The 12,786-nt window shown below is 43.1% G+C and overlaps 1 protein-coding gene across 2 annotated transcripts in view; it reads right to left on the bottom strand.

The window, feature by feature from the left end:
- Positions 1 to 11,653, bottom strand: part of ankhb (ANKH inorganic pyrophosphate transport regulator b) — a 76,617-nt gene extending 64,964 nt beyond the window's left edge. The window contains exon 1 of one of the 2 annotated variants that reach the window (XM_014139085.2): positions 11,045 to 11,653. In XM_014139085.2, coding sequence (XP_013994560.1) covers positions 11,045 to 11,140 — 96 coding nt within the window. In that variant the 5' untranslated portion in view covers positions 11,141 to 11,653. The remainder of the gene's footprint in view (positions 1 to 11,044) is intronic. The other variant, NM_001140633.2, reaches the window with a different exon arrangement.
- Between the last annotated feature and the right edge of the window lie 1,133 nt (positions 11,654 to 12,786).

The following is a 12,786-nucleotide window of genomic DNA, read 5'->3' as shown; positions in this document are numbered from 1 at the left end:
ATGATCTGCAGAGAAGAATGGGAGAAACTCCAGGTGTGCCAAGCTTGTAGCGTCATACCCAAGAAGACTCAAGGCTGTAATCGCTGCCAAAGTTGCTTCAACATAGTTCTGAGTAAAGGGTCTGAATACTTATGTTAAAGTGATATTTCAGGTTTTTATTTGTAACTAATTAGCAGAAAAATTAAAAAATATATTTTTGCTTTGTCATTATGGTGTATTGTGTGTAGATTGATGAGGAAAAATAACAATTTAATACATTTTAGAATAAGGCTGTAATGTAACAAAATGTGGAAAAGGTTGAGGGGTTTAAATACTTCCCGAAGGCACTGTATAAGCCTGGGATATCAACCATTCAAAGTTGGTCTTAGTGGGAGTGACCATATAATTCTATTGGAGAATGGTAGCCATCCATTCTATTGGCCAACGTACAATCACTGGAGAATAAACTTGAAGATCTCTGTTCGAGACTATCCTGCCAACGGGACATTTAAAACTGTAATCTTATGTTTCACCAAGTCGTGGCTGACAGACGACACGGATAATATGCAGTTGGCTGGGCTTTCAGTGCATCGGCAGGACAGAAAAGCTACGTCTGGTAAGACGAGGGTCGGGGGTGTGTGTCTATTTGTCAATAACAGCTGGTGCGTGATGTCTAATATTAAAGAAGTCTCGAGGGATTGCTCATCTGAGATAAAGTACTGTAGACCACACTATCTACCAACAGAGTTTTCATCTATTTTTCATAGCCGTCTATTTACCACCACAAACTGATGCTGGCACGAAGACCTCACTCAACGAGCTGTATAAGGCCATAAGCAAACGGGAAAATTCTCATCCCGAAGCGGTGCTCCTAGTGGCCGGGGACTCTAATGCAGGCAAACTTAAATCCATTTTACCTCATTTCTACCAGCATGTCTCATGTGCAACCAGAGGGAAAAAAACAATAGACCACCTTTACTCCACACACAAATCGGACCATAAATCCATCCTCCTGATTCCTGCTTATTAGCAAAAACTAAAGCAGAAAGTACCAGTGACTCAATAAGGCAGTGGTCAGATGATGCGGATGCTAGACTACAGGACTGTTTTGCTAGCACAGACTGGAATATGTTCCGGGATTCAACCAATGGCATTAAGGAGTATACCACCTCAGTCACCGGTTTCATCAATAAGGGCATCGGCGACGTCATCCCCACAGTGACCGTATGTACATATCCCAACCAGAAACTATGGATTATAGGCAACATCCGCACCAAGCCAAAGGCTAGAGCTGCCGCTTTCAAGGAGCAGAACACTCATCAGGACGCTATAAGAAATCCCACTATGCCCTCAGACGAACGATCAAACAGGACTAAGATTGAATCCTACTACACCAGCTCTGACGCTCGTCGGATGTGGCAGGGCTTGAAAACTATTACGGACTACAAAGGGAAACCCAGCCGAGAGCTGCCCAGTGACGCGAGCCTACCAGACAAGCTAAATACCTTTTATGCTCGCTTCGATGCAAGCAACACTGAAGCATGTATGAGAGCATCAGCTGTTCCAGACAACTGTGTGATCACGCTCTCCACAGCCGATGTGAGTAAGACCTTTAAACAGGTCAACATTCACGAGGCCGCAGGGCCAGACAGATTACCAGGACGTCTACTCAGAGCATGCGTGGACCAACTGGCAAGTGTCTTCACTGAAATGTTCAACATCTCCCTGACCGAGTCTGTCATACCTACATGTTTCAAGCAGACCAACATAGTCCCTGTGCCCAAAAAAGCAAAGGTAACCTGCCTAAATGACTACCGCCCCGTAGCACTCACGTGGGTAGCCATGAAGTGCTTTGAAAGGCTGGTCATGGCTCACATCAACACCATCATCCCAGAAACCCTAGACCCACTCCAATTCGCATACTGCACCACAGATGAATTAATCTAATTTGCAGTCCACACTGCTCTTTCCCAACTGGACAAAATGAACACCTACGTGAGAATCCTGTTCATTGACTATAGCTCAGCGTTCAACACCATAGTGTCCACAAAGCTCATCACTAAGCTAAGGACCCTGGAACTAAACACCTCCCTCTGCAACTGTGTCCTGGACTTCCTGACTGGCCGCCCCGAGGTGGTAAGGGCAGGGAACAACACATCTGCCACGCTGATCCCCTCGCACGGGGGCCCCTCAGAAGTGTCCAAACACACCAAGACAGTTGTGAAGAAGGCATGACAATACCTTTTCCCGATCAGAAGACTGAAAAGATTTGACATGTGGTCCCCAGATCCTCAACGTTCTACAGCTGCACTATCGAGAGCATCCTGACCGGTTGCATCATCACCTGGTATGGCAACTGCTCAGCATCTGACCATAAGGCCCTAGAGAGGGTAGTGCGTACGGCCCAGTACATCACTGGGGCCAAGCTTCCTGCCTTTCAGGACCTCTATACTAGGCAGTGTCAGAGGAAGGCCAGAAAAATTGTCAAAGACTCCAGTCACCCAAGTCATAGACTGTTCTCTCTGCTACCGCATTGGCAAGCAGTACCAGAGCGCCAAGTTGAGGTACAAAAGGCTCCTGTCAAAGCCCCTCAAAGGGAGAGACACAGAACAATTCAAAAAGTTGGTGCTAGCTTATCAGCTCAATATTCGGTACCTAAATGTTTACTTGGATCTACTTATTCTGGACACAGTTCCACGTAATGGAAACAGATCAGTGTTTTAGATTACATTACATTCTTACTTATTAAATCACTGGTGCTACCCAAACTATTGAGTAATAATAACTGGAAATTGACAAAAACGTCTCTTACCCTTAATATTCATACCTCTGTCCCAAATTTCCCCACTGTGTCCCTTAGTCTGTTTTTTGTTTAGTGAGCATTGGCGGCTATCTATTGTTCCACAGGAAGCTTATCTCTAACCCAAACACCAGATGGCGGCCTCTAATTTAATATCAGTCCTAATGCTCAATCCCTCTGTTCATCATTTGACCTTGTATTGAAACATTTACTTCTTCAAATTACAGTGACGAGGCGACTCCAGGATGCTGGCTGGCCTTCTAGGGAGACTTGCAAAGAAAAAAACATATCTCAGACTGGCCAATAAAAATAGAAGTTTAAGATGGGCAAAAGAACACAGACACTGGACAGAGGAACTCTGCCTAGAAGGCCAGCATCCCAGAGTCGCCTCTTCACTGTTGACGTTGAGACTGGTGTTTTGCGGGTACTATTTAATGAAGCTGCCAGTTGAGGACTTGTGAGGCATCTGTTTCTCAAACTAGACACTCTAATGTACTTGTCCTCTTGCTCAGATGTGCACCAGGGCCTCCCACTCCTCAATCTATTCTGGTTAGAGCCAGTTTGCGCTGTTCTGTGAAGGAAATAGTACATAGCGTTGTACGAGATGTTCAGTTTCTTGGCAATCTTTCGCATGGAATAGCCTTAATTTCTCAGAACAAGAATAGACTGACGAGTTTCAAAAGAAAGGTCTTTGTTTCTGGCTCTCTAATTCACCCAGTACGTTATAGCAAAATTTCAATCTCTTATTATCCAATTTTCAATCAGCTTATTATACATATTTCAGTCTCTTGTTATCCAAATTTCAATCAGCTTAATATCCACATTTGAATCAATCAGCTTATTATCCAAATTTCAATCTTAATAGTAATAATTTCAATCCATTTATAATCCAAATTTCAAATCAGCTTAATACGTCATATCTCACAATCACATAATTTTCACATCCACATTCACTAAGTACTATTCCCAAACACACACGGTAATCTCCCTTATTCCCCCATGTGCATCATCAACAATTCTCGTCGTTACTTGCTATGCACCAGGCAGAATAAATCATCCTGTTCGTTGACGCCAAATTGTCGTGGAAATTCTACACAGAGACACTCAATGTTAAATTAACCATTCTTTATTATCCGCACTGGAGAGGTTCCAGCGTAGCCTAGTGGTTAGAGCGTTGGACTAGTAACCGGAAGGTTGCAAGATTGAATCTCCAAGCTGACAAGGTAAAAATATGTTGTTCTGCCCCTGAACAAGGCAGTTTCCTAGGCCATCATTGAAAATAAGAATTTGTTCTTAACTGACTTGCCTAGTAAAATAAAGGTTAAAGAAAACTCAATGCACCAAGTAGATGTTGATCAGGAGCTACACCTGGGGCAGTCATGTTAGTTCTCTTATATACAGACAGGTTATATTTGCCGGATTTAGCTTATTCATCGATTCATAATTAATTCATCACATACGTTTGCTTCATTCATGTGACCGACCAATACCGGGTCACCAATACCTCACCATGCTTCTTCTCTCTAAGCTGAGACCTTGAAACTGAGATATCCCTTTCTCTAAACAAGCTGCTGGGCTTACTGCCAAATTGCAGATACTGATAGTGAGGATTTGTTCAATCCGTCACCTGCATGAACACAGAAATTGGTTATTAGACAACCACATGAATAGAACACAGAAATTGGTTATTTAGAAAAGCACAAACTTAAAAATGTCCATCACGCTCCTTAACAGCTTCTACCCACAAGCAATAAGACTGTTTACTACCTAATTCTATATTAAGTATTGTAGTATTCTATAGTAAATTGTAGTATTGTTTTCATGTGGGATGTTCCTGTGCAAGAGAGCGGCTATGATAGCAGAAGCACATAAGGTCTTATCTGATGACATATCAAGAATCTCACAGATCATTTTCATGGGCTTATAGTAGTCTCAAATGCAGAGAACCTGCTTACGAATTGGCACACTGAAACAACATCAATGTCCCAAACAACTGGTCAACAAATGGAAGGGTAAGTGATATTGAACAGAGATATCTAAATCTGAATATAGGCATACATTAAAGATAAACAATATACCACACCCCCAATTCCATGAATTAAACTTTGGCCTACCAGCACCATCACCCACTGTAACAGAACACCATTACGCACTTACCTCAAGGCGGCTCAACTTACCCTGTCCCTATGCTCAAGTTGTGCCAAGAGAGAACACTTTTTTTGGACAAGCTATGTTTTGAAAACTTATGTTTACATGAATTCTGATTATTTCCAGGGATACAGTACACAACATGCAGAAATATATGTAGATCTTTCTTAGAAATAATACTACGTAGCGATGCTGAATGTAACAAAGGGATCAACATAACCCGCTCTAAATTGTTGGAGCAATTTAGCGTGCCGGCCCTACTTTTTCCACATCTTCTGAGTCAACTATTTATAATGCATTATGAATGCACTTAAAGTGTCCTTAATCGCTCCATAGTACATTAGACAGGCCAAGCATTTATAACAGCTCATAACTCACAGCCTTTATAAATGCCTAAAGTCTGCAGGTTCACACGTTACAACATGGATGTTCGCAAAACAACTCTCAAGCAGCGCTTAGAGAGTCGCAAAACAGCTAGGTTTTTTAACAGTTGAGAGGTAGAATTGCTAAAACTGCTGGTTTGTTTTTATCCTGTTGTAGATATTGCCCCTCCACATACGTCCTATTCTACTTTCTTTTGTTCCTCTTTTTTATTCTTGTAAAGTGTGTTGTGCCCCCTATTAAATGCATGTCATTGTTTCAGAAATATCTCAAGTCATTGAGTGACTTCTCTTTTCTAGACAACTGGCAAAGACAGAGGAAGTAGCAAGATGTGAATTTACAGTGGTTTGAATTTATAGTGACCTAATGGCAGAACCATGGCAAAATCGCAATAGTGATGATTGCTGTTCTCCCCTGGGATAGGAGTCAAAGGAGGCAGAGTTAGATCTTTGGTGGCATATTCTAATAAGAATTTCCTTATTCTGGTCCTTAAAGACTGTTAAGCATGTTGGTTGTTGTGCTTACTGTATTTCATTGTCAGTTAATGAAAGAGATGGTTCACTTGGAAGTCGTCTGTGTGCCTGTAGTAACTGCAACTATGATTAAGGTTATTTGGCATACTACTTACCCAAAAAGACTTGAGGCTGTAATCGCTGCCAAAGGTCCTTCAACAAAGTACTGAGTAAAGGATCTGAATACTTGAAAAAAAATATTAACCGGCTGGGCAGACATCAATTCAACGTCTATTCCACATTGTTCAATATAATTTCATTGACATGTGGAAACAATGTTGACTCAAACAGTGTGTGTCACCATTTCTATCTAATTACAAAGCAGCTGTTCTCTTCTGAGAGTTTAATTAATATGAACTATAACGTCCGTGGTTGCTAGGTGTCCAATTAGGATGTTGTATTTTGGGATATGGTGATGTGTGTAAGAGACAAGATGCTATTGTGATGTTAATTACTGCTACACCTCTTCACAGGACATGCTAGGTGTAGACTCCTTCCAACTATGAATAAGACAAGTTCATCCCAAAGAGTGAAGAAAATAGCCCATTGACTGAAATACAACTTTTTTATATAACAGGAGCATTGACAAGGTAACATTTTACACTATAATACTCCCAGCGATATATTGCACAACTGAACCTATTAAGATCAAAACGAAAAACCAGTCCATCAAGGCAATAATGGCTTATTGTGAGACTATTTTTAGCAAACCTTTCCATTAGGGTTTTTATTATTCATCCGTAATAGTGGTTGAAAGTCATATTTACATTGTTATAGTGCTTATGACTACTAATTCCTTTTGTATATAATACAAAAAAACTTGTGATTCCAAAGTGGTAGCAACAACAGTTTCTAATTCGTATCCACATAATAACATGATTAATACTTGGGTCATTCCACAAAATGAGTCCCTTTTGCATCACTTTGATATTTTAAGCAACAATTGTGCACTAATATGTCACACCCTGATCTGTTTCACCTGTCTTTGTGCTCGTCTCCACGCCCCTCCAGGTGTCGCCCATCTTCCCCATTATCCCCAGTGTATTTATACCTGTGTTCTGTTTGTCTGTTGCCAGTTCGTTTTGTTCATCAAGCCTACCAGCGTTTTTCCTCTTGCTTCTGTTGTTTTCTGTTTTCTAGTTTTCCCGGTTCTGACCATTCGTCCTGCCCTGACCCTGAGCCTGCCTGCCGTTCTGTTCCATTGTCACACTACCCTGGATTATTGACCTCTGCTTGCCTTGATTCTGAGACTGCCTGCCATTCTGTACCTTATGGACTCTGATCTGGACTACTGACCTCTGCCTGCCCTTGACCTGTCATTTTTCCTGCCCACTGTTATAGTAATAAACTTGTGTTACTTTGACACGGTCTGCATCTGGGTCTTCTCCTGAAATGTGATAGTACGAACTGGCCCTGACTGACCAAGCAGACTCGGACCAGATCCACAACGCCATCTCCTCCCAAGGAGCCACCATTGGAAGGCACGAGGAGTTGCTTCATAGTCTAATGGACGGGTTCCAGACCTTGGCCGAATGCCATGACCGAGCATTAAACACATTGCTGGAGCAATTCCGCGGGTTGTCTGTCAGGCAGCCTACCACGACGGTAACTTCCCAGCCCCTCAGTAACCCAGCTTTTAGCAGCGCCGCCTCACCGGCCACCCTGATTTCTCGGGAACCCCGCTTACCTCCCCCGGAACGCTTCGATGGAGAATCGGGCACCTAGTGGCCACCTGTCCATTAAAAGACCAGGCTCACCGGTAGGAGTGAATACTCTGGTGGGCCATACAGATAACTTTTTCTCTCCCCTTACTCACACCCCTTTCATGCCACCTTGCTGTGGGGGAACCAGTCAAAATCTCTCGGGGTACTCATCGACTCCGGTACCGATGACAGCTTTATGTACACTACCCTGGCGTCCGAGCTGGGCATCCACACTCAGCCCCTCTCCATTCCCATGAACGTTAGAGCGTTGGACGGGTGCTCTATAAGCCGGGTCACCCACAATACCACTCCTATCAACCTACGTGTGTCAGGGAACCACAGCGAGACGATCCAATTCCTGCTTATTAAGTCTCCTCAGGTTCCCGTGGTATTGGGATTCTCTTGGCTCCATCGACACAATCCCCTTATTGACTGGTCTGCTGGTGCCATCATGGGCTGATGCCGTTCTGCCACGCTCATTGCCTGAAGTCAGCGCAGCCTGCCCCGGGACGTCTTCCAGGAGGCTCGGAAGTTGCCCCAGACCTCTCCGCCATTCCCGCACCTCTGGGAGGTGTTCAGTAAGGCCCGGGCCACTTCGCTTCCACTGCAGGATGTATTTTCTCCCAGGCACCACTCCGCCCCGGGGACAACTGTACACTCCGTCGGGTCCGGAGACCAAGGCTATGGAGACCTACATTGAGGACTCCCTAACTGCAGGGTTCATCCGTCCTTCTGCCTCCATTGCAGGCGCAGGGTTCTGCATCAACGACATCACTACCCGCTACCACTCATCTCCTCAGCCTTTGAGCCACTCCAGGGGGCCACCGTGTTCTCCAAGCTGGACCTACGGAACGCCTACCACCTGGTGTGGGTATGGGAAGGGGACAAGTAGACGACTGCCATCAACACGGCCAGCGGTCAATACGAATATCTGGTCATGCCATTTGGCCTTACCAACGCCCCTGATGTGTTGATCAGGTGCCTCCTGGAGAACTAGCTTTTTGTGAAAGCAGAGAAGTGCTAATTATATCGCTCCACCATCCCCTTCCTGGGTTACATCATTGCTCCAGGGAGTGTACAGGTGGATCCCAGGAAGGTGAGAGTGGTGGTGGATTGGCCCCAGCCTATATCCAGAGTGCAACTGCAACGTTTCCTGGGATTCGCCAACTTTTATTGCCTCTTTATCCGGGGTTACAGCACCCTGGCTTGCCCCCTGTCTGCACTCAACTCTCCCAAGTTTCTATTCACAAGGTCCCCAGCTGCTGACCAGGCGTTCTGCGATCTCAAACACCGTTTCACCACAGCTCCCATCTTGGTTCATCCTGACCCGTCCCGCCAGTTCGTGGTGGAGGCCGATGCTTTGGATTCTGCCCTGGACCTCAAGTTCCATTCCTGCGCCTTCTTCTCCCATCGCCTCAACGCCATAGAGAGGAACTACGATGTGGGGAATTGTGAGCTTCTCGCGGTGAAGATGGCGTTGGAGGAGTGGAGGCACTGGCTGGAGGTGGCGGAACATCCGGTCATTGCGTGGACAGACCACAAGAACCTGGAATATCTCTGCACCGCCAATCGTCTCAATTCCAGATAAGCTAGGTGGGCCCTGCTGTTCACCCAGTTCAACTTCTCCCTCTAATACCGACCGGGATCCAAGAATGTCAAGCCAGATGCGCTGTCACGCCGCTATAGCCATGCAGCTACACCCCCAGAACCCGAGACCATCCTTCCCACTTCGTGCCTGGCGAAAGCACTCAGCTGGGGAATAGGGAAGCAGATTCGTGAGGCGCAGCCTTCCCAGCCGAACCCCGAGGTAACCAGATAACCAGATGTTTGTTCCTGACGCAGAAAGAATGTTTGTACTCATTTATTTTGATCCAAAGCCATGAATGAATGAGTCACACAGCTTTATGTAGGTGCCGCTATATGACTGTGACATCAACTTGATAATATATAACGATATTTATTTCATCACATTCACAATAAGTTGGGTGAATTTTGGCCCATTCCTCCTAACAGAGCTGGTGTAACTGAGTCAGGTTTGTAGGCCTCCTTGCTCTCACACGCTTGTTCAGTTCTGCCCACAAATGTTCTATAGGATTGAGGTCAGGGCTTTGTGATGGCCACTCCAATACATTGACTTTGTTGTCTTGCCTCAAATATCCTGTTTTGTCATTTTAGTATTGTGCACAAGCTGCTAGACAGAAATGGTAGGCATACAAGCAAAAGATCTAGCTTATGTAGAGCATTGTTTCCCAACTCCAGCCCTCAACCAGGCTAAATTATATTCTTCAATAATCAATGGGTATATATCATGGATACTTTTTTTTATGTAGCAATCAAAAGAAATTAGAGCCTTGTCTAGTTTGATCTCCCAAATTAGTTTGGGGGTTTCAACAAGGTACGCTTTGGGGGTGACTACTACTATAGGCCACATGTAGCCAAATCAGGCCATCCATAACAGCACAATCATCTAGCTCATTTTGGTTTTGCATTGTCCTACTCTTTTATGTGCCCTGACACATGTTTGCTGATACTATGGCCAGCTGTTGACGCACACAGGTGATCCACTAACTAACGTTGTTCGTGTAACCCGCCATTTTCAATGGCTTCCCAGAGACTGTTCCCATCCTAGTAGGCAAGCAACCTAAAAGGTGCCACAAGAGATGATGAGGTTAGGCTACACCTCAAGACAGAAAACACACTGTGGGGTTGATGGTATGGAATTGATGGCTTTGCCACTAGGCTATAGGGAGATGTCATTGTGGTGGAAAAAGTACCCAGTTGTCATACTTGAGTAAAAGAAAAGATACCTTAATAGAAAATGACTCAAGTAAAAGTGAAAGTCACCCACTAAAATTCTACTTGAGTAAAAGTCTAAAAATATATGGTTTTAAATATACTTAAGTATCAAAAGTAAAAGTATAAACCATTTCAAATTCCTTATATTAAGCAAACCAGAAGGCACCAATTTATTTTATTTTTTTAAGTTACAGATAGCCAGGGGCACGCTCCAACACTCAGACATATTTTACAAAGGAAGCTGTGAGTCCGACAGGTCTGAGGCAGTAGGGATGACCAGGAATGTTCTTTTGATAAGTGTGTGAATTAGACCATTTTCCTGTCCTGCTAAGCATTCAAAATGAAACGAGTACTTTTGGGTGTCAGGGAAAATGTATGGAGTAGAAAGTACATAATTTTCTTCAGGAATGTAGTGAAGTAAAAGTAAAAACTGTCGATAATATAAATAGTAAAGTAAAGTACAGATACCTCAAAAAACTACTCAAGTATTTATACTTATTAAGTACTTTACAACACTGGATGTCAGTCCCCGTTGCCAATGACTAAAATTCAAAACGAAGCGCACTGGAAATGCGACTGGTGTTAAATTGCCTACCAAGGTGGGATTCACACCGCCTATGTAAACACGAGTCTTTGTGAAATGTTTTATTACTATTATACCTATTGTTATTCACAGACATGACAATCAGAAAATCATAGAATAGAGCTATGATAGTAACACTTGCCTGTTCACCGAGGTCGATGGCTATGTTAGTGATAGCGAGAGGAACCAGGAATCGGATGAGCGGGAAGTAGGGGGTTAGAGATGGGAATTTCACCATAATATCAGCGGCTGGATGACAGCAAAACCAGCATCAGCTGCTTACAGAACTAAGAGGGGATGAAAAACGCGGAGTCGCCGTGACCACCCGATGTTCTCGGTCTTTTCTAGGAGAAATCCTAAAATATCAGGTCCGTCCCTGCCTCCTACACAACAACAGCATCAACAACAATGATCTAACGCAGGGGCGAAGAGGAGGTTCACCAGAAATTTCTGTTGACGGACTCTCCATTGTTCATCCATCAGGAGGGGGGGGGGGAAATTAAAACATTAAATTAACGTGCTGCTGTTCCGCCCACAACTTCTCCCTTTGGCAAATTATATTGAGCCCAATATAGAAACGGTTTGGAGGCCGCGGTATAGTTGCAGCCCAGCAAAGCCGCTATTCTGTTGATGGTCCCATGGTTAACTGTACTTTAATCATCACCATCCTTCAGCACGTGGGGGTCGCCACATAAATAACACTCCTCTTCTGGACGTCACCAGCTGCGCACCGAAAACCACACACTAGCCTGGACAAGTAAACTACTCGACCAATGTAACGTTGGTTTTGTACTGGATATTCGGGACATTAGATTTTCTCTCAATAGCTATTGAACCAAGCATGCCATGACTATGAAGATGGTGTATTCTGAATCAGGGGTGGATGGAGAAAAAGCCACACCTTTTAAATTTTTATAATATGATTTCGTTTTTTAATGTTCAATAGCTCTTAGACAAAGTGTCCCATGACTATCAAAATTATATATTCAGAATCAAGGGAGAATTAACAAAAATCCAACTCTTTTTTGTTGTTGCTTGAAATATTGAAAGCTAAAATATATATATATATATATATATATATATATATATATATATATATATATATATATATATATATATATATATAATAACATTCCCAAAAATAAAACCTGTGGATTTTTGTCCATCATCCCCTGATTTAGAATATGCCATCTTCATTATCATGGCACGAGAGAACCAAATATCTAATATAAACTAATTTTACCTAATTAACAACATGGTGACAAGTGGTCTTTTCAGACAGTGTCAGCTACTAATAATTTGTTCAATGATATCTCTTGGCACGTGCACTGCTCATTCCAAAGTGTACATTTGTAGAACGTGCCCATCTCGCTCTCTCATATATCAAATGATGATCAACAACCAACTTGACAGAGCTGGAAGAATTTTTTAAATAACGTTTAAATATTGTACAGTCCAGGTGTGCAAAGCTCTTAGAGACTTACCCAGAAAGAGTCTCAGCTGTAATCACTGCCAACAGTGATTCTAGCATGTATTGACATGTGTGAATACTTATGTAAATTAGACATTTCTGTATTTAATTTTCAAGTAATTAGCAAACATGTCTAAAATCATGTTCTATGCGTTAACAATACAATTTTCAGGTGCAGGTTTCAATGCCAGCCACTTCACCTCAGTCTGCAAATACATTGTCATTATGGAAACATACAATATTTACAATTCCTCTTCATGTCAAAATCAATCCTGGTAGTTTAGTTCCCCATCTAGTTGACAACAGGTAAAGCCGCGGGCATTATAATAAAGATAACGCTCAATTATTTATTCAATCGTTTGTTTGAAAATTGACTGATACAATAAAAAAATGTACCCACTGAATTAACAGAT

Source organism: Salmo salar, chromosome ssa14 (genome assembly GCF_905237065.1).
Source record: "Salmo salar chromosome ssa14, Ssal_v3.1, whole genome shotgun sequence".
In the NCBI taxonomy this organism is placed as follows: domain Eukaryota; kingdom Metazoa; phylum Chordata; class Actinopteri; order Salmoniformes; family Salmonidae; genus Salmo; species Salmo salar.
Note: the sequence above shows the minus strand (reverse complement) of the source record. Positions and strands in the feature narration are given on the sequence as shown.